The sequence below is a fragment of the Gopherus evgoodei genome, unplaced genomic scaffold (genome assembly GCF_007399415.2).
Source record: "Gopherus evgoodei ecotype Sinaloan lineage unplaced genomic scaffold, rGopEvg1_v1.p scaffold_31_arrow_ctg1, whole genome shotgun sequence".
Classification (NCBI taxonomy): Eukaryota; Metazoa; Chordata; order Testudines; family Testudinidae; genus Gopherus; species Gopherus evgoodei.
The window spans coordinates 4763391-4791301 of record NW_022059983.1 but is presented as its reverse complement, the minus strand read 5'-3'; the positions used below and the strand labels follow the sequence as shown (position 1 = coordinate 4791301).

At 56.6% G+C, this 27911-nt stretch overlaps 2 protein-coding genes across 3 annotated transcripts; both read right to left on the bottom strand.

Moving 5' to 3' along the window:
• Positions 1-5491: 5491 nt before the first annotated feature.
• Positions 5492-10431, bottom strand: LOC115640497 (free fatty acid receptor 1-like). The gene is made up of 2 exons (XM_030543315.1): positions 8430-10431; positions 5492-7581 (listed from the first exon to the last, which is right to left on the bottom strand). Exon 2 carries the CDS (start codon positions 7532-7534, stop codon positions 6548-6550), a length of 987 nt encoding a protein of 328 aa, XP_030399175.1. The 5' UTR covers positions 7535-7581; positions 8430-10431; the 3' UTR covers positions 5492-6547.
• A 978-nt stretch (positions 10432-11409) lies between these two features.
• On the bottom strand, positions 11410-27911 carry LOC115640470 (B-cell receptor CD22-like). 2 transcript variants are annotated; one of them, XM_030543243.1, is made up of 14 exons: positions 27687-27911; positions 26357-26452; positions 25513-25917; positions 23280-23570; positions 22680-22946; positions 21259-21522; positions 19283-19546; positions 16676-16939; positions 16226-16498; positions 15959-16058; positions 15680-15743; positions 14880-15019; positions 14614-14707; positions 11410-11889 (listed from the first exon to the last, which is right to left on the bottom strand). In XM_030543243.1, exons 2-14 carry the CDS (start codon positions 26388-26390, stop codon positions 11710-11712), a joined length of 2640 nt encoding a protein of 879 aa, XP_030399103.1. In that variant the 5' UTR covers positions 26391-26452; positions 27687-27911; the 3' UTR covers positions 11410-11709. The 2 variants fall into 2 exon arrangements, with proteins under 2 accessions (XP_030399103.1, XP_030399102.1); XM_030543242.1 differs by lacking the exon at positions 27687-27911 and having other exon boundaries at positions 26357-26680.

The window sequence follows — 27911 nt, the reverse complement described above, 5'->3', positions numbered from 1 at the left end:
AGCTACCATAATGCACCTAATAAATAGCACTAATATAATGTACAGTGCCTAGCGCAATGGGGTCCTGTGCCATGCCTGGCAACCCCTCGATCCTACTACAGTACAGATAAGAATATTATTCATCATTCCATTTGGTGGGAAACTTGCAAAAGCACTGACCCTGCCCCCTTCCACTCAGAACTTTGTTTTCTGAGAGACAGTTTTGAAAGCTTTTTCCAAGAATTTGGGAGGAAAAAACCCAAGCCCACACCCACACTTTGTCTCAGTCTCTGCCCCCCCCCTTTTTTATTCCCTCACCTCAGAAAAGAGGGTAGGAAAATTACAATAGTGAGTGAAAGTGGGGAAATAAAAACACTTTCATTCCCCCTCCCCCTTTTATCTCACTGGGGGAAAAAATCGCAAATTCATAGATTCCAAGGCCCAAAGGGACCATTACGGTCATCCAGTCCCATTCTGAGCAGCACCCGATCCACGACCCCACGCCATCGGTGACGGATCACTCCATCTCTGAGGCAGCGAGTCCCTGGGCCCAGCGCCCCACGGCGCCTCATCCCGCCTTGACCCCGCCTTTTATGTCCACTCCAGCACTCTAAGTTGTTTACATTGTTCCTGGCCTGGAGCGAAACTGTTACTGTTCCCCAAAAACTGCTATAAATCCTCCCGGCCAACAGCTTGACGTCTCTCCCAGTCACGTTACGGCATGAACAATGTGTTCCACCTTCCTATGTCTCACCTCTAGGGGGCTCTGGTTACTCAGGACCCTGGGGTCTATCCCCAATTCTCTGAGGGGAATGGAGTCTAGTGGTTAGAGCAGGGGAGGCTGGGTAGGGTTTAGTGGTTAAAACAGAGGGCCTGGGAACCAGGACTCCTGGGTTCTGTGCCCAGCTCTGGGAGAGGAGTGCGGTTTAGTGGTTAAAGCAGAGGAGCTGGGAGCAAAGACTCCACCGCAGCCACACCTGTCCCCGGGATAATGGCCCTGCCAGCCAAAGAGCAATGGGCAGAGGCTCCCAGCGTTCTGTGTGGGCCGAGTGAGCACCATGCTCCCGGGGCAGTGGCTGGGGAGCCCTGTGGGGCTTACAGGTTGAGTCCAGACAGAGGAACGAGGGTAGAGAGATGCCCGGTGACCACAAGGCCAGGAGCTGCCACCCAGATGGCTCCTGAGTTCTCAGAGAAACCACAACACTGAGCCAGCCCCTGGGTTATGATGAATGGAGCCCTGGGGGGGGAGAACATGCCCGGAGCCAGCCCGTCCCCCACCCTGGGGCCAGATTGGAACTGGTGCCCCATAGAGGGGAAAAGGCCCCATGTCCCTTTCTCCACCCATCTCTCCTCTGAGCATTCACAGATCTCTTCCTGATCTAAAAACTTACCAGGGCCCATCTCCTCAGGAGAGATATATAGATACAGTGTACAGAGATGGATAGGTAGAGAGGGTGTATGGGACTAGACGGATGGATGGATAGAGGAGGGTGTTTGGGGATAGACAGACAGATGGATAACCTCAGTGCAGTCCCTTACCCCATGGCCATCTCCGATTCTCTACAGACCAGTTCCCTGAGCACAGCAGATCTTTCCTCTGGCCCTAGCTGGGTAAATCAGCCTCCTGTCCGGGACAGGGTCGATGTGAGAGCTCATAGGGAAAACACTTTGGAGCCCAAAATAAACCTAGGTGTCGATGCTTCAGGCAGCATAGGTGGGGGCAGGAAGAGGTGACCAGAGCACCAAAATAGACACCCTGTTCTCTGTAGCTGCTGCTGACATCGGCACTGGGAAACTTCCCCACCCCCTGAGAGTGGAGAACCTGCCTGTTCAACCACTAGACCCCACTCCCCTCCCAGAACTGGGGATAGGACCCAGGAGACCAGGCACGCAGCCCCCACTACCCTAATCCCTAGACCTCCCTCTCCTGCCAGTGCCAGGGATAGGACCCAGAAGTCCTGACTCCGAGCCTCCCTGCTCTAACCGCTAGACCCCACTCACCTGCCAGAGTTGGAGATAGAACCCAGGAGTCCTGTCACCCAGTCCCCATTCCTTTCTAACAAAAGGCACTTCCCCTGAGCTGTAGTAACCAAAGTCCTTTTCCTGGTTCCTTTTCCTACTCACTGGAGCAGTATCTCGCACCCTCACCTGTCCTGATCTGGATCAGCCCCCACACCAGTATCCCGGCCCGGCCAGCCAGTGGGCACAGGATGGACGGCTGGGAGCCAAGCTCTGGAGCCTGCATGGACCCCTTCCCCAACCAGAATTGGAGCCCACTGCCAGGCACTACACAGACACTCAGCAAGCAGCTAAGAGATGAGCACCCCAAACTTGGAAGGCTTTGAGGTGGTGGGCTATGGGACACAGGCCCTTTCCCTTCCAGGAGGTGCTGGCTCCCATCTGGCTCCATGCCAAGTGGACTGGTGGGTTTGCGGGGGCAGGCAATGGGGCATGGGGCCTTTCCCCTTTAGGGGGTGCCAGCTCCGTTTTGGCCCCAGGGCTGGGAACTGGCAGGGTTTTTTTGGGGGGGGGGGCAGGGAATGGCGCACAGGGCCTTTCCCCTCTAGTTTTGCTCTAGTGGCTCAGAGACCAACTCTCCCTCCCCCTGCCAGTGTCCTGGGTCACGAAGCATCGCTAAGCCCTGGGAAACCGCCCTCCGAGCTTGTTGGCTGAACTGCAGAGACAGCAACGGGTGGGGCTGCTAGGCAAGACCTGAGCAACCAGGGCAGAGTTGAGGTTGCTGGCCCCAGAGTCCCCAGCGTAGGACTCCCCTCCCCAAACACCTATCCCCCTTCCCTCCTCCCCAAACTCTGACCCCTTATCAACTGCAGCTGGCTACAAAGCTTAGGCCAGGGGTCGGCAACCTTTCAGAAGCGCTGTGCTGAGTCTTCATTTATTCACTCTAATTTAAGGTTTCACATGCCAGTAATACATTTTAATGTTTTTGGAAGGTCTCTTTCTATAAGTCTATAATATATAACTAAACTATTCTTGTATGTAAAGCAAATAAGCTTTTTTTAAATGTTTAAGAAGCTTCATTTAAAATTAAATTAAAACGCAGAGCCCCCAGGACCCCGTGGCCAGGACCCTGGCAGTGTGAGTGCCACTGAAAATCAGCTTGTGTGCCGCCTTCGGCACACGTGCCATAGGTTGCCTACCCCTGGCTTAGGCAAAGAGGGAAACTGGGGGTGGGGCAAGCTGGTAGTTACAGGGGAGTTGCGACAGTTTCAAGAAGCCCAGAGCTCACCCACAATAGTTTCAAGGGTGCCCTGAGCTCCCTTGACAGTTTCTAGAGACCCAGAGTTAATTGATGTTTGTAGGGAGCCTGGAGCCTAGAACCGATAGTTTTGAGGGAGTCCCAAGCCCCCTGTGATTGTTTTGAGGGAGTCCAATCACCTCTGTGGTGATTTCAGGGAAGCCCAGGGCTCAACCACGTAATTTCTAGAAACCCAACCTTGCTTCCCCTCCTAGCAGTTCCTAAGAACTCCAGTTCCTGCTCTGGACAGTTTCTAGGTGCCCAACCACCCCCTCCCACAGGCCCGCAGCAATTTCCAGCCGCGCCTCCAAACCACAGGGAGGCCTGGCGGTTTCAAGCAGCTTCTGCTTTTGCAGAGCCCTAAAGTGGAACCAAAGGGAGGGAGAGGGATGAAGGGGGGTGGATTGGTCCAGATCCTCCTGTGATGCTCTGTACCTCAGAGGAACACCCTACACCTCCATGTTCATCTTTATAAAATGATTGTGTGGTATCCAATGCAAAGTGTGTCATGTCAGGTGTCTTCGGAAGGCTCATGATGCACTGCTGTTATAGTGATGCAATTGCAGTGTCATAGGTTGTAATTTCATGTATATAGTTATGAGGCTGAAAATGTGTCCTCGTGGCTTAAAACAAGCCCAGGCAAAAACTCTCCAAGAGCAGAGGGGCAGTTCACACCTCATCAAGGCATGGATGGGACAAACCCAGCCCAGCCTCACAGGAACAACGGACGCTGGCCTAGGCAGCAACAAAAGAATCTGTTAGACCCTCGAAGGAGTCACCCCCCTTCCTTTGGGCAGTTTGGGACTGCGATGAGGCAATGCTCATCTGACTCTGAAGGGGGGGGCAAAGCCAAGAAGGAGGAAAGGACATGATAAAAGGAGAGACGTTTGCCATGCTCTCTCCCTTCCGCCTACATCTACAGACACCACCACCAAGTGACTGAACCACTGATCAAAGGGGAGAGCCTGGCTGAAGAGCAACCAGCCGGCCTGTGGTGAGAAGCATCTAAGTTTGTAAGGACACTGGAAGTGTTAAGATCAGCTTAGAGTGCGTTTTGCTTTTATTTCATTTGACCAAATCTGACTTGTTCTGCTTTGACATATAATCACGTAAATCTACTTGTTTATTCTGCCTGAAGAAATGTGTTTGGTCTGAAGCGTGTCAGAGGCTCCCCTTGGGATAACAAGCCTGGTACACATCAATTTCTTTGTTACACTGGCGAACTTATAGAAGCTGCAAAGAGTCCTGTGGCACCTTATAGAGTAACAGACATATTGGAGCATGAGCTTTCGTGGGTGAATACCCACTTCGTCGGATGCATGTAGTCAGATGCACATAGACGCTTGCAGCGTCCAGCGGGCATAACTGGACACTGCAAGACGGAGGTTCCTAGGGCTGTGTCTGGGACCGGAGATGTTGGCTAGTGTCATTCGCTTGCAGATAGCTGGGAGCAGCTGACATGCTGGAGGCTGTGCAAGAACAGCCCAGGAGTGGGGTTCTCACAGCAGAGCAGGGTAAGGCTGGCTCCCAAAGGCAAGGATTGGAGTGACCTAGCAGATCACGGGTCCACATAACCCCGAGGGGAACGTCACACCACCCCCTGCTGGCAAGCTGCAGAACTGCTGAGCTCAGCACGGCTCCCAGCAGCGGGAATGAGGTCTAGGCCCGAGGGGCCAGGCAATACACTTCTCATCTGCTGCCACCTAGCGGGCAGAGGGGAGACTGGAGGGTGCCTGGTCCTTGATTCTCGCCTGCCCAGGCGTGTTGGATGGGCAGCGCTGAACCCAGGCCGAGGGGCAGCTGGGCCAGGCTCAGAGACTGAACGGGGAAATCGGAACTAGGAAGGGAGAGGCTGCATCATCTGCACCTCCGGCTGGGCCCTTCTCCCCAGTTACATAGAGGGAACCTGAGGCACAGAGCGAGGCAGGGACTCGCCCAGGATCACACAGACAGCTGGCAATAGGACCCAGGAGTCGTTTCTCCCAGGTTCCCCCGCTCTAACCACTAGGCATCACCCCCTCTTATAGCTGGAAATAGAACCCAGGTGTCCCAGCTCCCCCACTCTAACCACTAGACCCCTCCCAGATCTGGGAATAGAACCCAGGAGTCCTGGCTCCCAACCCCTGCACTGTGCTGTGAGTTCAACACACCTGTTTCAGTTGGGTCCTGATCTCAGTTGAATGATAACTACAATAATTATATTAATAATAATGACCCCACTGGAGCTGGGAAAACTTTATTAAATCAACACGGATCCATTAGTGGAATGCAATTTACAGCCACTGGGCAAAAGAGTCAGTGCTCAGGTGGAGTGGTGAGACCCCTGGGTGATCCCGATTGGCCCCAGCTTGGGGGTCTGGCCCCACTGACTCCAATGGAGCTACAGCCCATTGACACCAGCTGGGATCTGGCTCCATTGACTCTGTTCCTATTAACTCATTAATCAGTCCTGGGACATTCTTGCAGGAGCTGGGACTTTATTGACAGGAGATTTAGGATTTCCCCTGAATTGTGTTTTGGAATATTTCTACATCCAAGTTACACAGATCTCCCAGTTACCTTGGACATATCTCTAGCACCCTCCATCCACAAAGGGTAGGAATCATGGCCTCAGTGCCAAAATGCAGCCACCTCTGGGGCAGGGCAACTGGGGAATAACTGCACAGTGACACCCCATAGACTGGCTCACCCAGCGCAGATCTACAGGACAGAGTTTAGTCTATTTTCCCAGCAGCAGCGTTAGCCGTACAGTCTATTTCACCCTATGGGGGTGAGGGGGTCTGGATCATCCTCTATATCCAATTCTCCCACAGCAGGATCCGTCCCATGGGGGTATGAAATGACCACAAGAAATTTGGACCCTGCCATCACACCCCACCTGGCATCTCCTTGCCCTCCGTCCCAGCCCAGTCAGGGATGTCCCCATCCTAAGGGGTCTTTCAAGACCACTAATGGTCAAGGTCATGACCATGCACCCATGTTGCAGTGGAAAACGGCTACCTCACCTCCTAGTCCTGTCAAAACCAGACACCTCCTTGTCCTAAGGAGGATGTGTACTGACCCGGTTCTTGGACTCACGTGCCATCCAAGGTCGGGGACTCTGTAAAGACATGAATTTCCCGATCCTTGGTCCTGTGTCCTATCCAAGATTGGAGGTTCCGGGTGCCATGGGAAATCTGTAATGGTCATGAATTTCCCAGCTCCGTGGGGAATTTTTAAGGTTCATGAGCAGCTGGGTCCCATACCCCATCCAAAGTTGCCAATCTCCCCGAATCCTGTCCCAACAGAGTTTGGTGTCTCCTTGTCCCATGGTCACTTGGAGCTCCCCACCTCAGGGCCTGTACTTCCCAGCGATGCAGCCCCCTTTTCCGGCTGCCCCTTGCCTGCCTCCTTGTGAGCCATGGTCATCTTCTGCCAGAAGCAGCTGCAACGCTGCCCCATTGAGTGCCACACCCAGGCCAGGCCCTGGTCCTTGGCCGAGGAGAGGAAGTAGAAGATGAGCGGGTCCAGGAAGGCGTTGCAGGCACTGGGCAGCAGTGCCACCCTGCGCCACCAGACGTCTTCGCCGCGGGCATAGCCCACCACGTGGGACAGGTTATAGGGCCCGAAGCAGAACACGAAGACAGAGAGCGTGGCCACAGCCAGCCGCACCGCCCGGCGCTTCTTCTGCTCGTGGAGACGGGACTTGATGAGGACATGGATGCAGCTAGCGTAGCAGAAGACCATGATCGCCAAGGGCAGGAAAAATAGAGCCACGGAGAGCTCCAAGCGGACAGGAGCCAGCAGGGCCAGCTGCTCTGGACTGAACTCCTGGTAGCATGCGCTGCCGTTGCCCATAAAGAGGGTGGTGTTGGCGCCCAGCGAAGTCTCCAGGATGAGCAGCAGGATGCCGTGAAAGGCCACCACGGTCCAGATGGCCACACAGACCAGGCCGGAGTAAAGGGGCTTCTTGTAGAGCTGGTAGCGGATGGGGAAGGCAGCGCCCAGGTAGCGCCCGGCACTGACCGCCGTCAGGAAGCAAGTGCTGGCGTAGAGCGTGCCGAAGTGGGCCAGGCTGTAGAGGGGGCATAGGAAGCTTGTTGGGGACCAGCCCGGCGGAACAACCTCCAGGATCTTGAGCGGCAGGATGAGGACGAAGGCCAGGTCCGAGAGGCAGAGGTTGATCATGTAGATGAGGTTGGGGGTGAGGCGGGCACAGGCGCGGCGGTAGAAGATGTACAGCGCCAAGATGTTGGCGGGCAGGCCCAGCAGGATGGTGACGGAATAGACAGCCAGTGCCAGGGTGTCCACCAGATCCATGGTGCCAGCTCAGCGAGGGGTGGAGGAGGGAGGCATCTCAGCTGGGGCTGGAATGATAACAAGGATGAGCCCGCTGCACCTTGTCCCCTAGATACACCCCCCATCCCTGCCCCACATTCCCTAGATCCACATCCCAGATGCGTGCCCCATGTCCCATCCCCTAGATCCACCTCCACATCCCTGTCCCACAGCCGCATCCCCTAGATCCACCCCATCCATGCCCCATGTTCCCTAGAGCCACACCCCAGATCCCTGTCCCACGACCGCGTCGCCTAGATCCACCTCCTCATCCCTGCCCCATCATTACATCCCCTAGATCCACACCCCCCATCCCTGCCCCATGACCATGTCCCTTCGATCCACTCCCATCCCTGCCCCATGGCCACATCTCCTAGATCCACCTCTCATGCCCGCCCTACGGTCGCGTCCCCTAGATCCACCTCCACATTAAGAACCTAAGAACGGCCGTACTGGGTCAGACCAAAGGTCCATCTAGCCCCGTATCCTGTCTACCGACAGTGGCCAATGCCAGATGCCCCAGAGGGAGTGAACCGAACAGGCAATGATCGAGTGATCTCTCTCCTGCCGTCCATCTCCACCCTCCGACAAACAGAGGCTAGGGACACCATTCCTTACCCACCCTGGCTAATAGCCATTTATGGACATTCCTGCCCCACAACCACACACCCTGGATCCACCCCCCATCCCTGCCCCATCGCCGCATCCCCTAGATCCACCTCCATGTCCCTTCCCCATGGCCGTGTCCCCTAGATCTACCCCCAGATTCCTGCCCCACGGCTGTGTTCCCTTGATCCACCATGATCTTTGCCCCACAGCTGTGTCCCCTAGATCCACCCCCCATCCCTGCCCCATGGCCACATCCCGTAGATCCTACCTCTCTGGCTCAGCTTCCCACAGCTGTGTTCCTGCCTGGCCTGGCCCGGGGGATGTGGCGAGCAGCTCTGCCAGCAGTCGCTGGGTGCGTGGATCTGCCTGCTCCCAGGTGGGATGAAATTGCCCAGAAGGAATTGTTCAACCAGGGCAGCTTCATCCCCTGGCTACGTGGCTGGGCCATAAAGCCATAAAAACCCAGGGAGGCACAGGGGGCCACCCTGCCCCACAGGCCCTTCTGCCTCGTGCCCCCCAGCTGGAGTGACTGAGAGGGAGAGAACAGCTGCTGAGGCGGGGGCACGGCTGGATTATCCCCCATGGGGAGTGGATCCCTCTGTGTGGACCCGGAGCTGGGACCCCAAAGTAGGACAGACACCCAGCGCCACAATGTGAGCCAATAAATGGGACTCACCCCCTCATCCTGGGAGGAGATTTTCCCCACTACAAAGGCAGCTGCTGCTCATCGATCCCTGCATGGTGGCTTCCTAGCTGCCCTGCCCCAGAGGTGGTTGCATCTCGGTGCTGGGTGAGCCATCCCTGTGCAGTGTCGCTGTGCGGCTCTTCCCCAGCTGCTCTGCCCCAGAGCTAGACGCGTTTCTTGGGGACTCCTTTAAAAGCAGCTGGATCCCCCCCTTGTTAGTGAAAAGCAGCATAGCATGGCATCCATGTGTGCAATAGGTGCTTTCTGCCAACATAGTGGTTTCCCCTATTGCCAGAGCCAAGGCTAGAACCCAGGAGTCCTAGCGCCCAGCCCCGCTGCTGTCAGCCCATCAGTTGTCAGGGCCTGTTATTTTGGTGGCTGATACAAAGCTCAATGAGCAAACTCCCCCCAGATCCATATCGCTCTGTTTGTTTCCGTGACTGTGTGCTATTTCCGCTGGGAGAGATAACGTGGTTTTAGAGACACACAGGAAGGCAAGGTCAACTCACTAGAGTGAATTTCTCCCTCTGATGTGCTCCTCCAGGAAACCCCCAACATGATCTCATGACAGAGCTGACTGCATCTCAGGCCCGGTGAGCTGTCCCCATGTGGCGTTATGTGTGGCTGTTCCTGAGCTGCCCCACCCCAGGGGTGGCTGCATCTCAGCACCAAGCTAGGCCTCCCCATGCAGTGTTGTGTGCAACTGTTCCCCAACTGCCCCACCTGCATCTCAGGGCCCATCAAGGCATTCCCAGCTGCCCCACCCCTTACAGGTATTAAGTCACTCGCACCCACACCATAGCAGGAAACTGAGGCACAGTTTAGGGAAGGACAGAATGGAGGAGAACCCAAGAGTCCGGATTCCCAGCCCCCCCTGTGCCACGCTCTGGCACTGCATCCCCTTGAGATCTCTCAGATAAATACAGCTCCTGGCAAACGCTCATCGATCAATTTGTTTCTTTTTCTGCCGTAGCAGCTGTGCCTCTTTCTCTTGGCAGCGGGGGCCGAATGCTCCGGTGCTTTCAAGCTGAGAGCTGTTTACAGAACTTGCTATTTGACCAGTTCCTGCTGCAGTTAATAGCCTGTAAAGTATTTTTATTGCTGATCCTACGGTGGGAAGAGATGCCAATTACATCCCTGATTCCTCGTGCCAGGCGCGTGCTGGCCCAGGCACTCGTTAATCGGAAAGGAAAGCACTGACTGACTGCATGCGGCTGTTCCCTGGCTGTCCCACCCCAGAGCTGGCTGCATCCCAGCACCAGATGAGCCATCCCCGTGCAGTGTTGCTGTGAGGCTGTTAAACAGACACTACTCTTACAAACATTTTCAGTGAGCACTGCTAATCCTCCCCCTCCCCCCCGCAATTAGATCCCACTCCCCTCCCAGAGCTGGGGCTGGAACCCAGGAGTCCTGGCTCCCAGCCCCCACGCTCCAACCTATAGCGCACTAGAAAAGCTACAGCAGGTTGATCTGGCTCTTGAGCGACAGTTGTGAGGTCCCCATCCCTTGCCGTGTGTGTGCGTGTATGTGTGTGTGTGTGCTGCCCCCTGCTGGCTGGGACACCCCATCCCTTGCTCTGTGTGTGTGTGTGTGTGTGTGTGTGTGTGTGTGTGTGTGTGTGTGTCCCTGCTGCCCCCTGCTGGCTGGAATATCCCATCCCTTGCTCTGTATGTGTGTGTGTGTGCGCGCTGCCTCCTGCTGGCTGGAACATCCCATCCCTTGCCGTGTGTGTGTGTGTGTGTGTGTGTGTGTGTGTGTGTGTGTACTGTCCCCTGCTGGAGGGGCTGAGCCCTGCTTTGTGTGTGTGTGTGTGCTGCCCCCTGCTGGCTGGGACACCCCATCCCTTGCTCTGTGTGTGTGTGTGTGTGTGTGTGTGTGTCCATGTCCCTGCTGCCCCCTGCTGGCTGGGACACCCCATCCCTTGCTCTGTGTGTGTGTGTGTGTGTGTCCCTGCTGGCTGGGACACCCTATCCCTTGCTCTGTGTGTGTGTGTGTGTGTGTGTGTGTCTCTCTCTCTGCTGGCTGGGACATCCTATCCCTTGCTCTGTGTGTGTGTGTGTGTGTGTGTGTGTGTGTGTGTGTGTGTGTGTGTGTGTGTCCCTGCTGGCTGGGACACCCTATCCCTGGCCCCTGCGTCACATCTCCTGTGTTTAGCTGTAGCTGCACAGACTCTGCCCGTCCTGCCCCCGCTCTGCTCCCCTGTCCAGATCCAGCGCTAGAGCCACTGACCCTCCCCCGCCCCCCTCAGGCTCTGGGTCTCTAGGAGGGGCCCAGACTCCAGAGCTCAGCTGGGGCTGAGAGTCCAGAGTGGCTCAGGGCCACACTCTGTGGGTCCATGGCTGGGCTCCATGGGTCTATGGCCAGGCTCTATGGGTCCATGGCTGGGCTCCGTGGGTCCGTGGCTGGGCTCTGTGGGTCTATGGCCAGGCTCTATGGGTCCATGGTCGGGCTCCGTGGCTTGGCTCTCTGGGTCTGTGGCTGGGCTCCATGGGTCTATGGCCAGGCTCTATGGGTCCATGGCTGGGCTCCATGGGTCCGTGGCTGGGCTCTGTGGGTCTATGGCCAGGCTCTATGGGTCCATGGTCGGGCTCCGTGGCTTGGCTCTCTGGGTCCGTGGCTGGGCTCTATGGCTATATGACAGGGCTCCGTGGGTCCATGGCTGGGCTCCGTGGGTCCGTGGCTGGGCTCTATGGCTGGGCTCCGTGGGTCCGTGGCTGGGCTCTGTGGGTCTATGGCCAGGCTCCATAGGTCCATGGTTGGGCTCTATGGGTCCATGGCTGGGCTCCATAGGTCCATGGCTGGGCTCCGTGGGTCCGTGGCTGGGCTCTGTGGCCAGCGGGGAGCCGGCCCCATCCAGGGAAGGTCAGTGCCTCAGGGCCGCGTACTGCACACTCGCCTCCGACTCCGAGTCCGACTCCGACTCCCAAAGGCCACGTGGGGCCCGGGTGCGCGGGGGCAGCACCAGGGTGCAGTAGTTTAGCTCCTCCTCCTCCTCCTCCTCCAGCCGGGCCCCCACATTCTCGTAGTCGCCCTTCGCTTCGCCCTGGGAAGGCAGGTGGGGGTCAGAGAGGGACAGCTACAGACATCAGCCCCCAGCACCGCCTGCTGGGACCCCCCCAGCTCGCAGCCGCAGCCCCCTGCCAGCCCGGCCCTGGGCTCCCCACCCCCAGCTCTGCCGGTGCCCCTCACTCCCGACCCGCAGCCCCCACCAGCCCAGACCTGCTGGTGCCCCTCACTCCCGACCCGCAGCCCCTGCCAGCCCAGCCCTGGGCTCCCCACCCCCCAGCTCAGTCGGGGCCCCTCACTCCTGACCCACAGCCCCCTGCCAGCCCAGCCATGGGCTCCCCACCCCCCAGCTCTGCCGGTGCCCCTCACTCCCGACCCATAGCCCCCTGCCAGCCCAGCCCTGGGCTCCCCCCACCCCCCAGCTCAGTCGGTGCCCCTCACTCCCGACCCGCAGCCCCATGCCAGCCCAGCCATGGGCTCCCCACCCCCAGCTCTGCCGGTGCCCCTCACTCCTGACCCACAGCCCCCTGCCAGCCCAGCCCTGGGCTCCCCACCCCCAGCTCAGTCGGTGCCCCTCACTCCCGACCCGCAGCCCCATGCCAGCCCAGCCCTGGGCTCCCCACCCCCCAGCTCAGTCGGGGCCCCTCACTCCTGACCCGCAGCCCCCTGCCAGCCCAGCCCTGGGCTCCCCCCACCCCCAGCTCTGCCAGTGCCCCTCACTCCCGACCCACAGCCCCCTGCCAGCCTAGCCCTGGACTCCCCCCACCCCCAGCTCTGCCGGTGCCCCTCACTCCCGACCCACAGCCCCCTGCCAGCCCAGCCCTGGGCTCCCCACCCACCAGCTCAGTCGGTGCCCCTCACTCCCGACCCGCAGCCCCATGCCAGCCCAGCCATGGGCTCCCCACCCCCAGCTCTGCCGGTGCCCCTCACTCCTGACCCACAGCCCCCTGATAGCCGAGCCCTGGGCTCCCCACCCCCAGCTCTGCCGGTGCCCCTCACTCCTGACCCTCAGCCCCCTGCCAGCCCAGCCCTGGGCTCCCCACCCCCAGCTCTGCCGGTGCCCCTCACTCCTGACCCACAGCCCCCTGCCAGCCCAGCCCTGGGCTCCCCACCCCCCAGCTCTGCCGGTGCCCCACACTCCTGACCCACAGCCCCCTGATAGCCCAGCCCTGGGCTCCCCACCCCCCAGCTCAGTCGGGGCCCTTCACTCCTGACCCACAGCCCCCTGCCAGCCCAGCCCTGGGCTCCCCACCCCCCAGCTCAGCTGGTGTCCCTCACTCCCGAGCTGCAGCCCCCTGCGAGCCCAGCACTGCCCCCCAACCCGCGCTGCCTGAGGAGATCTGATGTTAAATGAAGATGCCTCAAGACATCATAGGCCCGTTGCAAGCTCCCCAGGGTGTTCATGGCTGGTTTCGATTCCAGCTGCTCGGGGGAAGGGCAGGGTATTTTTATGTTATCTCAACTGATGATTTTATTTTGAGAGCAAAAGTTTATTCTAAGTCACGTGAGAGACACGAAAAGGGAACTAGAGGCAGAAAAACAATCTGTCCAGCCTGCTATTCCTGGGTGTCTTAGCCGCATATCTAGTACGATACAGTCCCATCACCCCTGCGATCCCAGCCCTGGGCTCCCCCCCAGCCCTGCCGGTGCCCCTCACTCTCGAACCGCAGCCCCTGCCAGCCCAGCCCTGGGCTCCCCCCAGGTCTGCTGGTGCCCCTCACTCCCAAACCGCAGCCCCCCATCAGCCCAGCCCTGGGCTCCCCCCCAGCCCTGACAGTGCCCCTCACTCCCGAACCGCAGCCCCCCATCAGCCCAGCCCTGGGCTCCCACCCAGCCCTGACAGTGCCCCTCACTCCCAAACCGCAGCCCCTGCCAGCCCAGCCATGGGCTCCCACCCAGCCCTGCCGGTGCCCCTCACTCCCGAACCGCAGCCCCCCATCAGCCCAGCCCTGGGCTCCCCCCCAGCCCTGACAGTGCCCCTCACTCCCGAACCGCAGCCCCCCATCAGCCCAGCCCTGGGCTCCCCCCCAGCCCTGCCGGTGCCCCTCACTCCCGAACCGCAGCCCCTGCCAGCCCAGCCCTGGGCTCCCCCAAGGTCTGCTGGTGCCCCTCACTCCCAAACCGCAGCCCCCCATCAGCCCAGCCCTGGGCTCCCCCCCAGCCCTGACAGTGCCCCTCACTCCCGAACCGCAGCCCCCCATCAGCCCAGCCCTGGGCTCCCACCCAGCCCTGACAGTGCCCCTCACTCCCGAACCGCAGCCCCCCATCAGCCCAGCCCTGGGCTCCCCCCCAGCCCTGCCGGTGCCCCTCACTCCCGAACCGCAGCCCCTGCCAGCCCAGCCCTGGGCTCCCCACCCCCCAGCTCAGTTGGTGCCCCTCACTCCTGACCCACAGCCCCCTGCTAGCCCAGCTCTGGGCTCCTCCCCCCAGCTCTGCTGGTGCCCCTCACTCCCGACCCACAGCCCCTGCTAGCCCAGCCCTGGGCTCCCCTCACACACACAGCCCAGTTGGTGCCACTCAATCCCAACCCAGAGCCCCTGTGATCCCACCCTGGGCTCCTTCCCAAGCCCTGCCGGTGCCCCTCACTCCTGACCCACAGCCCCTGCGATCCCGGCCCTGGGTTCCCCCCTCCCAGCTCTGCCGGTGCCCCTCACTCAGCAGCAGACGGGCATTGCCCAAGCATCACAGTTAAGGGGCCCCGAGGACACAGGCTCTGAAGTGACGGGGCTCTGGGGGACCCAGGGTAGCCCCAGGCTGGTACCTTGGGTGGCAGGTGGGGTTTCTTCACCACACTGTAAATAACAGTTTCATCCGGGGGCCCTAGCTTCACTCGCTGCCTTGAGTTTCCTGGCACACTGGGAGAAAATCGACAGCTCTGATGAGAAGCAGCCAGGACTCCTGGGTTCCCTCCCCACCCCTGGGAGAAGCAGGACTCCTGGGTTCTCTCTCCAGCTCTGGGAGAAGCCAGGACTCCATACTAGGGGCAGGGAAACTCATTTCTGCTCCCCTGGTTCCTTTCCTTTGTACCTGGCAGGGGCAGTTGGCCCTTGGAGGTGACTGGGTGGGAACTGGAGTGTAGCATAATTGACAGCATCTCCGGATACTCCATTCAGGCACCCCACTGAGCTGGCGGGCCGCTGGGTTTTCAAAGGTTCCCGTCTCCTAGGCTGAGAGAGAGACAAAACATTCCATTGAGTGCATGGGGATGCCTCACCCAGCACCGAGATGCAGCCACCTCTGGGGCGGGGCAGCTGAGGAACAGCTGCACATAACACCGCATGGGGATGGCTCGCCCAGCACTGAGATGCAGCCGCATCTGGGGAACAACTGCACATAACGCCGCATGGGGATGGCTCGCCCAGCACTGAGATGCAGCCACCTCTGGGGTAGGGCCTCTGGGGAACAGCTGCACATAACGCCACATAGGGATGACTTGGCCAGTGCTGAGATGCAGCCACTTCTGGGGCGGGGCAGCTGAGGAACAGCCACTCAGTGATGCCACGAGTTTAGGATGGGAAGTGAAGAAAAATCCTCTTTCTTCTTGTAACGTCTGAGAGGGCTTGGCAGAGGCAGAACAGAATTTCCCACGCTGGGGTTTCACCCACACGCTGGGTTTGATGTCCTGAAGTTTAGGGAATGGTCTCAGGAATCTTTAATGACCCCAAGGGCTCAGGACTAGAAATTCAACTCTGATCTGCTATAGGGAAACGCCCTGCAGCACAGTGTCCCCTAGTGCCGCCCTGGGGCATCGGGGCCAGCCCTGTCTCAGGGGAGAGCCCCCCACCCCGCCCCCAGCAGCACAGCGCCCCCTATCAAAAATCTCTCACAAAGAACGATCGCCTTTGCCTGCCCAGAGGTGCCACAACCAGCTCGGGAAGACGCCGCTTCCTCCTGCAATGACAATGTGGAGCACGGTCAAGAGCCAGGATTCCTGGGTTCTACCTCTGGCTCTGGGAGGGGAGTGGGGTCTAGTGGTCAGGGCAGGGGGGGTGGGAGTTTCCCAGCTGCACGAGCCTGTCGCAGAGGTCAGGCTGCTTGGCTCCGTGGGTGCTGATCCCTTGGGATTGGGATGTCCGGGTTGGGGGTGAGAGGAGGTTTCTGCTTACCATCGCTTAAGGGTGAAGACCAGCGCCAACAGCAGGGTGATAAACGCTACCACCACGCCGACCCCTAGAGCCGAGTTCTTGGCTATAGTCATGGAGCTGACTGCAAAAAACAGAGACAAGGAATGCAGGGCACGGGAGTGAGGGCCAGTGGTTAGAGCAGCTCAGGACTGAGGGGCACCAGCAGAGCTGGGGGTAGGGTGAGCCCAGTGCTGGGCTAGCAGAGGCTGTGGGTTGGGACTGAGGGGCACCAGCCCACAGGTCTCTTACAGTAGACGGTGAGGAGGATGGGCGAGGAGTCCCCGTAGGAGATCTGGTTTCTGGCCCGACAGCGGTAGTGCCCGGACGCCTCGACCTTCACAGCCAGGATGCTCAGCACGGCCTGGCTCTGCCGCTCCTGCCGCTGCTGCAGTTGGCCATCCTGGTACCAGTCGTAACCCAGCACGGGCGGGCGGGCATCGGCCCAGCACCGCAGCATCACCTCCATCCCCTCCACAATCTTCCCCTGTGGGGCCACAGACAGCTGTACATCCCGGGGGCCGTCTGGGGAGAGAGCCAGTGCCAGGGGTTAGAGTGGGGGGCTGGGAGCCAGGACTCCTGGGTTCTCTCCTCAGTTCTGGGAGGGGAGTGGAGTCTAGTGGTTACAGTGTGTGGGGGGGGCAGTTTCTGTGAGTCAGGACTCCTGCATTCTCTCCCCAGCTCGAGGGGTGGGTTACTTACACCAGACGTCCAGCGGGATGGGCTCAGCATGGGTGCTGCCCACGTCGTTCTTAGCCTCACACCGGTACTGGCCTGAATCAGCCGACAGCACGGCCGCCAGCTGCAGCCTCTTGGAGTTCTCGCCCTGCTGTTCCTCGTCCTTGTACCAGGCGTAGTGCAGGGCAGAGGGGTTGGCGCGGCCCACGGAGCACTCCAGGGTCACGGTCTCGCCCTCCTTGATGGACCCTGATGGCTGCCGCACCACGGCAACGTGTTGGGGCGCATCTGCAGAAAGACACACGGCACCCTGAGAGCCCCGGGCAGCCAGCCCATTGACCCCAGCTGGGATCTGGCCCATTGACCCCCCGCTGGGATCTGGCCCACTGACCCCAGCTGGGATCTGGCCCACTGACACCCGCTGGGATCTGGCCCACTGACCCCAGCTGGGATCTGGCCCATTGACCCCTGCTGGGATATGACCCACTGACCCCCGCTGGGATCTGGCCCATTGACCCCTGCTGGGATCTGGCCCATTGACCCCGGCTGGGATCTGGCTCACTGACCCCCGCTGGGATCTGGCCCATTGACCCCGGCTGGGATCTGGCTCACTGACCCCCGCTGGGATCTGGCCCATTGACCCCGGCTGGGATCTGGCCCACTGACCCCCGCTGGGATCTGGCCCATTGACCCCGGCTGGGATCTGGCTCACTGACCCCCGCTGGGATCTGGCCCATTGACCCCGGCTGGGATCTGGCTCACTGACCCCCGCTGGGATCTGGCCCATTGACCCCGGCTGGGATCTGACTCACTGACCCCGGCTGGGATCTGGACCATTGACCCTCGCTGGGATCTGGCCCACTGACCCCCGCTGGGATCTGGCCCATTGACCCTGGCTGGGATCTGGCTCACTGACCCCAATGGAGTGACGGCCCATGGCTGGGGTCTGATGCTATCTAGATTTTAAAGGCCAGACCATTACAGCTTCCCATACCACTCCTCTGGGTTCCCTTCCAGCCACTGGCCCCTCCTGATCCTGCTGAGCTTCAGAGGTACAACAGGAGCCTAGTGACCCAAAGATCACACGCAGGGCCAATGGGGGAGCCGGTACAAATTACTGGGGCCCAGCGGTTCGAAAGGGGGCCCAAGGCCCGGTTTCCCCCCCACTGGCCCTGTTTAGCCGGTCCACCCTTGCTGAGGGGCCCGAAAAAAATTTTCAAGGGGGCCAGAAGCCGCTCTCGGTGGCCCTGATCACACGGCCTCTTGGGCCAGCCTCTCGCTGCTTAGCTTTACAGGTGGGACAAAATTCCAGAGCTCTGCTCCTTCAGTTCTCTGTCTCCATCACCCAGGAAGGCCTCGTGTCCGCGCACTGTGTGACCCTAAGGCCGACGGGACGAGAGTCCAATCCAGCTGGGCTCCTTCTGGTGCTCTGCTTGTAAGCGCTTCCCACGGCAGTGTCCCCTCCATGAGCCAGGCGTGTCTAGCCCAGCTTAGATTCAGGGATCCCCCTCAACGCCCCTGAGATGACAACCAGACCTGCCAGACAGTTTTTCAGCAGATCTATTTTTGCCAGAAAACTGGGGGTTCACCCCCAAAAGATTTGTCTCACAGGGAACAACATCATTTCTGACAACAAAAAATTGGTTGAAAAAAATATTCTAAATATAACATTTTGGGGGGAGGGGGGAATCATTTCTTTTATGATTTTGGACAAGTTTTGGTTGTGAGATTGTGGTGAAGTTCTCACCATTGTTAAGTTATTCACTGGAAAAAGCTGGGAAGGGGTAAAAGAGGGGGATAAATTATGGGAGAAACACTTTCTGGTCATTTCTAAACATTAAAAAAACACTTTTTCCTCTATTTTTTCAGTGGAACAAAGTCCAAAAAGTCACTTTCCTCCCTGGAAAGTATAAAAAGGGGTTGTTGTTTTTTAATAAAACCCACTATATAGTGAGACAAAATAACCCTTTTCAAAACTTTTCTGATACTGTTCCAGTGAAAAATAAAGTGAATTAAGCCATGAAAAATATATTTTTAAATAAAAAGCTAAATCATGAGCGTAAATAACACTTTTCAAAATGTTTTTGCACGCTTTTTCAGTCACAATAAAATGGAGAAAGCCAGTAAAAAGCAGACAAAATTATTTTCAGTTTTTGTAAAGGCTAAGTGGCGAGAGAAAACCACGGCTTTTCAAACTTTTTGTCTCCCTTTTCCAGTGGATAATCAGGCAGAAATTTTTTTAAAAAGTCACTTTCCCATTGGAAAGTGTGAAAAAGACTTTATAATAATAACAATAATAATAATAATGAGAAAAGGCCACACAGTGCAACCAACGCACAATTTGGATTGCTTTTCACCCCTACTTTTCTGTTAGAAAATAAAGGGTGGGGGTAAGGGGGGGTTAAGTCTCTTTTCTCATTAGAAAAGCATGAACAAAATGTAAAAGGCTAAATAATGAGAGACAAAGACCATTTTTTCTGAGGGGAGAAAACTGAATTGTTTTGCTCTTCGAAAAGCACCAAGGGAATAAAAATGTTGAGCTGGAAGAACAAAACGATATTTTTTATCAACATTTTGCAGTGGAAAATTCCAAGAGGATTTTGCCTGAGAAGCCAGGAGGCGATTACTTACACTGAACATCCACTGAGACAGGCGGAGACTGTCTATAGCCGATTGCGTTCTGAGCCTCACAGCTGTAGCTACCGGACCGCTCCTTTGTGGCAGGGAAGGTCAGGACGCTCTCCTGGGTCTCCTGATACCGGCTGTTATCCTTGTACCATGTGTACTTGGTCACCGGGGGGTTACTTTTGCCCACGGAGCAGTTCAGCGTCACCGCGTCGCCTTCCCGGATGAGCTGGAGGTTTTCAAGAGTGATTCGTACCTCCTTGGGGGGGTCTGGAAAAGAATCGAGATCAGGGTGTGTCTCAGTGTTTGGAGGGGGAGGATTATAGGCAGGAAATAAAAAGGAGGGAGCTGCCTGAGTGTAGCAGATACCTGCCTGAGTCTGCAGAGAGCCTGAGCTCATTGCTGGGAGAGGAGGGTGTGCCAACCTGGCACCCCAATAGTCACCACTGTCATGTAATTAGGATATGTTTTGTACAAAGTATTCCTTGTGAGGTATCATGTTAAAAGTCTTGATCTGCTAGACATTAATATCTCATTGGATTGTATGTGCTATCGTCGTATGTGGAGTTATGAAGTTTGGCTTTGTATGTGTTACTGAAACATGTTGTGAGACTGAAAACACCCACAAGCAGCATTTCAGGTACAAGAGTAACAAGGCCAAACAATGGTAATGGCTTATTGAGGATATGCAGACAAGCCCAAGGATCACCCCAGGAACTGTGTGCAATGGAAACCTCTCAGAGATAGCACTGCACAATGGTCACAGCAAAAGAGCTTTCCAGCAAGTGAGAAGGAGATATACAAGTGGGGGAATGATGGTACCTCACTCTCCCGACAACACCACACCTGGAAACACCTGAAGGGCAAGGACTGAACTGTGGGAAGTGATGGTCCCAGGCTGGAAGGATGTTTAGCCTGTGTATGAAAACCTGGGAAAGCCGAGGCAACTTGTGCCTTAAGAATCTGCCAGCCTGTTTATCACTCAGCGTGAGAATTTGCTAGTTCATATCCTACCTATCTACTGTGTTCAGCTCGGTTTGTGGTTTTGTTTATTTACTAGCTTTGAGCTGTTTGCTGTCACTTATAATCACTTAACATCTGTCTTTTGTAGTTAACAAACTTGTTTTGGTTTTGCCTAAAATCAGTGTGTGGGAATTATAGCTGAGGGCAGAAAGCTGTTGCATCTCTCTCACCACATTGAGGGAGGGGGCGACTTTTCTGAGCTTATGCTGGACAGTTCCCTGTGCAGTGCAAGACGGTATCATTTGGGGTTTACACTCCAGAGGGGGGCTCGTGCCTTAGCAACTGAGAGGTGCCTTAGTGGAGCCTTCCCGTGTGGAGCTGATCTCAGCACGTGTGCGTGAAGCTGCAGCTCGGTGCATCCCTACCTGTGTGTAGGCTGGTGAAAGACCAGGCTTGAGGAGCTTGGCAACTGATCACAGCCCCACAGGGTGACAGGGAGCCCAGGTTGGTGGGTCAGATGGGTTCAGTGATACCCCAGTTCCAAGTGGCACCCTGGGGGGAACCTGTCACAGAGAGAGCTGCCCCAAGTGCGACTGACAGAGCAAGACTGCTTGGGTCTGCAGAGAATCTGAGTCTGTCGCTTGGAGAGGAGGGAGCTGCCCTGAGTGTGCCTGAGTCTGCAGACAGTCTGAGCTTGTTGCTTGGAGAGGGGGGAGCCATCCCAAAAGGGTGTTAACTCTCAGCACTGCTGTGTTGAGGCCCTGTGCCAACTGGGAGCTCTGTGAAGCAGGAGGAGGAGAGTATCCCTCTCGTGCACAGATACCCTGGATGCTGAGGTGCATAATGGGATCCCACCGTTCACACCAATGCCTCTTCAGAGGCAGGAAAGAGGTCCTAGAGGGAGGCTACAGTTCCTGCCCCTCCAGGATTCATGCAGGCTCTGCCCTACCAAGCTGGAGTGCAGATCCTGGATACCCCACCCAGCTGCAGTGCCCCCTGCTGGTCCCCTGGCTACTCACACTGTACATCGACTGTAATGGCTGGCGACTCCAACACCCCGACTCTGTTCTGAGGCTTGCAGTGGTAGGAACCGGACTGGTTGGGATGGATCTTGTCGAAGCGAAGCTCCTGCTGGGTTTGTTCTGGGATGTGCTGCCCGTTTCTGTACCATGTGTAGCTGCTGACGGGCGGATGAGCCTTGCAGGAGCAGCTGAGCACAACCGTGTTCCCTTCCTGGATCTGAGAGCCTGTCACCAGTTCCACACGCACGTCTTTTGGGGCGTCTGGGGAATAAAAAGTTCCTGACTTAAATGGGTTATTCCGTGGGAAACCCTAAGTGATTTGACCAAGGTCACTTTGGGAGTCCAGTGGCAGAGAACAAACTGAACTTAGTTACTCTGTGAACACCTAACAAACCAATTGTCCAGTGAAACAAATTATCTGTCTGTGGCAAAACCTCCAAAAGCTGCGGGGGTGGGGAGAAGGAAAGTGTTTTTTGGTCTGTGGGTTTTTTAGCACAATCCGGGACATTTCACCCCAAAAGCAAATGTTCTTCTTGCATCACACATTGTTTTTTCTGCAAATGCCATGGACCAGGTGTGGCCCACCGATTTCATTCAGGAGCAAGATGCTCTCTGGCTCTTCCGAAAGGTGATAGGTTGAAAAAACTTTCAAACGTCTGAAACAGCCAAGTCACTTCTGCTTCAAAATGGGCCAATTTGGGAAGGGGCAGGAGAACGTCACATTTTTTAAATGACAAATTTTCTGTTTTCTCCTTTTTGCCCCGAGTGAAATAAAATAAGTTGTTCCAGTGTTTGCAGGTTTGTTTGTCTTTTTCTCCCAACTCTGTGTGTGTGTTTGTGTGTGTGTGTGTGTGTATAAACCCGTCTCCTTGCTGCCCCCTGCTGGAGGGGTTGAATCCTGCTCTGTGCATGTAAGCACTCCCCCTGCTGGAGGGAATGGGTCAGATCTGCCTTTGTGTGTGTGAGATTAGGCAATTGCCGTCTTCTGGCTGGAACCAGAACTGCCATGCTGTGTGTCATAGGCTTTATACTGCTAAGAGCTAATGGAGAGTCCCCTTTAACTTCAGTTCCTGTCTTTTCCAATGCCACAAGCCCTGCCTATTTCACCTCCTCTGATGTCCACATCACATGTGTCTAGAGAAGTACAATAACATCCTCTCTTAGCCCCCCTCCTTGTGCTCAGCAGTGATATCTAGTCTCAGGCAGTTCCACAAACTTAGTTTTACACACACACACACACACACACACACACACGCACGCACGCACGCACGCACGCACGCACAGAGCTGGGAGAAAAAGACAAACAAACCTGCAAAGGCTGGAACAACTTATTTTATTTCATTCAGGGGCAAAAAGGAGAAAACAGAAAATTTGTCATTTAATTTGCCTTCCCGTCTGGCCCCAGCCCCCACACTCACACTGGACGTCTATCTGCAGCGTTGGGGATCGGATTGAGCTTATTTCATTGACGGCTTCACAGACATAGGAACCGGAATGCTCGTCCCCCTTGGCTTCAAACTCCAGCCTCTGTTCCTGCCCCTGGTGCAGCCGCTGTGAGTCCTTATACCAGTTGTATGTGAAGACGGGAGGGTTGCTGCCATTGGTTATGCACATCAGCACGAGTCTGTCCCCCTCTCGGATGATCTCTCCGGGTGTCGCTTTCACCTGGACTCCCTTAGGGGCATCTGGAGCAAACCAACACGCAGGTGAACAGCTGAGATATGGACACTGTCCAGACTTGGGACAGGAAATGGGACACTGGGCCTTTCCCCTCTAGGGGGCACTGGCTCTGACCTTCGTGTCCATCCCTGCCCAGTAGGACGGCCCCCCTCTTCCTTCAAATACAGTCAGCTCCCAACTCATTGGCCAATCTGCTTCCACCCAGCTGGACCCCAGTCCACCTCCCTGGTGCCCCCCAGGAATTGCAGCCCGTACAAGATTTTACGGGTCAGTGCCAGAGCTGCTGGTGGGATGGTGCTGTCAGACCCAAGATACTCAGTTCAAATCCCCCCACTCACATTTCACGTCCAGCACCACGCTGCTCTCGGAGCTCGGTGTCCCAGCCCGGGTGCTGAGCCGGCAGGTTACATTTGTCCCATGGTCCTGCCAGGTGGGCGTGAAAGTCAGTGTGTTCTCGGTCCTTCCACTGTCCGTCCTTGTGGTGGGCTCAGGGGTCTCATGCATCAAACCGACCCACGTCAGGGTTATGGGGTAGTCAGGGCAGTAATAGGCTATGGAGCAAACTGCCTGGGCCAGGATTGACTCCCTGAGCTCGCTGGGTGCTTTGATTTGAGGAGCTGGAGGCGAACCTGTGTCAGGGAGGCAAAGGGGAAAGTGATTATGGAGAACACTTTATTATTAGGTGGTGGTAGATGTTCGGCTGTGTGTGTATGTTCTCTCTGTGTGCTGCCCCAGCTCTGCACAAACACCTTCAGTGAACTGCCCAATGACCACAAGATCCGTTAAGGTACAAAGGCACTGGACCAGGTTTATCGTCGACAAAGCATGATAGTAGCAATGGACGCAGCTCAGTTCGGGGCAAGACTTTCCACTGAACCCTCGGCTGGCCAAAGTTTCTCCCTCTGAGGCTGTGTCTACACTGGAACTTCATTGGCAAAACTTTTGTTGTGCAGGGACGTTAAAAAACACACACCTCCCGAATGACAAAAGTTTTACCGACGAAAAGTGCTGGTGTGAACAGTGCTTTGTGGGCAGGAGCACTATCCCGCTGACAAAGCCGCTGCCACTCCTTGGGGATGGAATTTTTTTGTCAGCAGGAGAGCTCTCTGCTGCCGACAAACAGCAGCTAACTGCACACCTCTTAGCAGCAGGGATGTTGCGGCACAGCTGTGTCGCTGAAAGGTGCCTAGTGTAGACAAAGCCTTAGACACATCTTTATGCCCTGTTATAAACAAGTTCCGTACTGTCAGCCTGATCTTATCTGTTAGGAGGGGTCAGTGTGTTCCCCTTATCCTGGGAGAAGGTTTTTGTACCTTCCTTGGTACCACTTAATATCGGGCTGTGTTTGCGTGAGTGCTCTGTGCCTAGCACTTCTTAGCAATGTGAATCTCTGCAAGATCAGCCCTGTTCTTGCCACATTCTGTGAGCAGGGCCTGTCTCATACCAGGCCTCTGATACAAGGGCTCACGTCACAGGCTCTCTTCCTACTGCATTAGGTATGTTATGGTAGAGTCCCTGTCCCAGGTGCGATCTGGGCCCTGTTGTGCACGGCGCTGCCCAGACACAGCGAGAGACAGTCCCTGCCCCAAAGAGATCACAGTGGAAATAGGCAAAGGATTATTCTCTCTGATTTTCAGATGGGGAAACTGAGGCACCAACAATTGAAATTACTTCCCCTGGGGCATCCGGAGGAAAGAGAAACCATGAAATAACAAAACCCAACCCCCAACATCCTTCCTTGTGCTGCACTTGAGGTGAAAAGAGAACAAAAAGAAAGTGAGAAATTAAATTAAAAAATTCAAAGTTTGTGGGTAAAATATTTCAGGAGAAATGTGGAGAAACACAGTAAAACAGAAACAACTTGGAAGTTTTCTATCCAAACTGTTGTTCTGTTTTGCTAAAGTATCAGAGGGTAGCCGTGTTAGTCTGGATCTGTAAAAGCAGCAAAGAATCCTGTGGCACCTTATAGACTAACAGACGTTTTAGAGCATGAGCTTTCGTGGGTGAATACCCACTTCCTCAGATGCATGTCTCATACCTACCTCATGCATGCATCTGAGGAAGTGGGTATTCACCCACGAAAGCTCATGCTCTAAAACGTCTGTTAGTCTATAAGGTGCCACAGGATTCTTTGCTGTTTTGCTAAAGGCTCTGCTGAGCAGCAAAGAGGATACCAACCTACTGCTTCCGCTGGGTAAGAAGCCATCTCCTTTAGCTCGACTGGCAGAGGTCAGTGCTGTTCTCATGCAGACGGGGAGTTCAAGGCTGGCTGTAGCCCCAGACTTTAGCAAGAGTCATTACCTCATTAAATGGATGGGACAGAGGTGGAGAAAGTAGGAACAGCCAGCCTGGATGTCATCCCAGATGCACTGAGCTGCATCCCCAGTGATGGCTGCTACCAGAGTGGGGTCTAGTGTTTGGGGAGGCTGGGAGCCAGGACTCCTGGGTTCTCTCCTCAGCTCTGGGAGGGGAGTGGTGTTGAGTGGTTAGAGCAGGGGGGTGGGCTGGGCTGGGCTGGGCTATAAATCTTTAGTCTGTTCCTACAAGGAATCCCAGGACTTTCCCTCTTACCCGTCACATTCACACTGATCTGAGTCATCCACTTCTTCTCCTCCTCCTGTTTCCTGGGGTTCGAGACAACCAGTCTCAGCCCGTATGAGCCGTTCTCGCTGGCCCGCAGGTCAGACAGCTGTAGGCTGCAATCTCTCTCCAGATCCCCCAGGAACCTCACGCGCCCTGCAAAGGCCGGGCTGATGGCGACGTTGTGTTTATACAGGACGGTGCCACTAAAATCTTTCTTCTCAAAGACATACACAGGGTTCAGGTACCAGGTCAGGGAGCTGATGATCAATTTCTTTGTCTTTATGGAGTTCACGATACAGGATTTATAGCGGCACGGGATGGACAGACAGGCCCCCGTCCAAGCGATCAGGGACTCAGGGACCTCGACAGGTGGGTCACATTGACACAGGAAGCCTGGAAGCAGCAGAGTGACAGAGATGGCAGCGAGGGGCAGGCTGGCCAGGCGCTTCCAGTGCCGAACTGAGACTCAGGAGATCGGGGTTTGATTCCCAGCACTAAACTCCCTGTTCTGCTCATGGTATGGCTCTGTGCCTCGGTTTCCCCATCAGCACACTGGGAAGAACCCAAGATTCCTGATTCCCAGCTCTAAACCACTAGACCCCACTTCCCTCCCAGAGCTGGGATAGAACCCAGGAGTCCTGATTCCCAGCCCACCCCCCACCGACAATCACTAGATCACATTAGTGTGATGCAAGAGAAGTAAATCTCACATAGGAAAACCTCCCTCTGAGCTTGTGACCCCTCCCACACGGTTGGGTCCCTTCTGCCCTGACCCCAGCGCTCTGTGGGGCTGAAGCAGCCAGACATTCAGGGCGAGGCGAAGGAGCCTTACCTGGTAGGAACAGCAGCCAGACGAGATGCCTCATGGTGACCCTGGGGCAGCCGTGGCACCAGGGAGCAGAGGAAAGAGCAGAGGGCTGGTTGGTTCCTGCAATGACGCAGAGCAACATCAGCCACCCAGAGTGGAGAGAGACCAGCTAGAGGGGAGACTGCAGGGAACCTGCTACCTGCCCTAACCACTAGACCCTGCTCCCCTCCCAGGGCTGGAGAGAGAACCCAGGTGTTCTGGCTGCCAGCCCCCCTGTTCTAACTCACTAGCTGCCTGATGGGTTTGTCACACATGGCGCGGTGCAAAGGGCGTCATGTTTAGGCAGCTAAATGCATGGGGACCGTTACACACCCCACTGGGCTGGGTTGTGTTATTATAGGTCTTGGTACAACCCCACCCACACCCCCCCCCCGGGATCTCAGACCGGATGCCTCTAATCGGTTAGGGGGTGGGGGCTGGAAGCCAGAACTCCTGGGTTCTATCTGTAACTCTGAGTGGGGAGTGGAATCTAGTGGTTAGAGCAGCAGAAGAGCCTAGAACTCTGAGCCCACTTGTGTGAGAGGCTCTCCAAGTCACCCCCGTGCCTCAGTTTCCCTAGCTGTGCAGCAGCTGTCAGGCTGTGTGCATCGCTGCAGGCCGGGCACGGCACAGTCCAGAGTCAAATGCTCCTCACGTTTGATCCCCCACTTGGGTGATGGGGGTCAAAGACTCCTGAGAACACTCCTCCCCCAATTCTGAGCAGCGCAGGGTGCCAGAGCAGCTGTTTCCCCTGCGTCAAGGGCCACTGGCTGGGCCTTGGCCTGGGGTATTTTTGTCACAGAGATGCTGCCACTTCCTCTGGGCATTGAGCCAACCAAAGTGAGGTGGAGGACCTGGGAGAGTGGCCTCAGGGTGTGAGAACTGGCATTATATGCCCCTGCCCCCTAGCACCCCCCTAATGCCCACACCCTGCAGCACAGCACCCCCTAGCGCTATGCTGGGGCATTGGAGTCAGCCTTGACGGCCCAGGGAGAATGCCCCCACCCTGCTCACTTCAGCACAGCCCCCCTAATGCCCCCACTTCACCCCCTGCAACCCAGCACCCCCTAGCACCTCCACTCTGCCCCCGTACATGTTTCCCTGCAGGTCTCCCCTCCAAGCACTAAACAGGCCCCTTTCTTCCCGCGTAGCACTGGAGAGCCAGCCTACACCAGCTCCAGCTCCTAGCCCCCCACCATTACCCCTAGACTCCAGTTCCCTCCCAAAGCATGGATAGAACTCAGGAGTCCTGGCTCCCAGCCCCCTGCTCTAACCACTAGCCCCCACTCTAGCCAGCAGGAGAAGGTGCAATTACCTTATAGTGCGTCCTGCAGCCGCAGTTCCCGCAGCCAGTCTGGCTGTGGGGAGCTGAGCAATCAGTCCGGCGGCTTTGGAGGGTGAAAAGGGAAGTGGAGGAGGGGGTGAGATTTCTGTGGGTCCCCCTGGGGGCGAGCTGCAGGGAGCCGGGCCCCAGAGCACCTTAAAGGGCGACTCCAAACTTCCCCCTTTTGGTGCAGCTGCAGAGGATTGTTTAGCAGCA

What these genes read in the sequence shown, in the direction of transcription:
- LOC115640470 (XM_030543242.1), bottom strand. Translation starts at nt 26,474, where the DNA reads ATGTTGCTCTGCGTCATTGCAGGAACCAACCAGCCCTCTGCTCTTTCC. An exon ending in CATCCTCCTCACCGTCTACT is followed by an intron (nt 16,059 to 16,225) that starts GTAAGAGACCTG and finishes TGTTTTTTGCAG; the next exon opens with TCAGCTCCATGACTATAGCC. An exon ending in AACCCCACCTGCCACCCAAG is followed by an intron (nt 11,890 to 14,613) that starts GTACCAGCCTGG and finishes CTGCCTTCCCAG; the next exon opens with GGCGAAGCGAAGGGCGACTA.
- LOC115640497 (XM_030543315.1), bottom strand. Translation starts at nt 7,534, where the DNA reads ATGGATCTGGTGGACACCCTGGCACTGGCTGTCTATTCCGTCACCATC.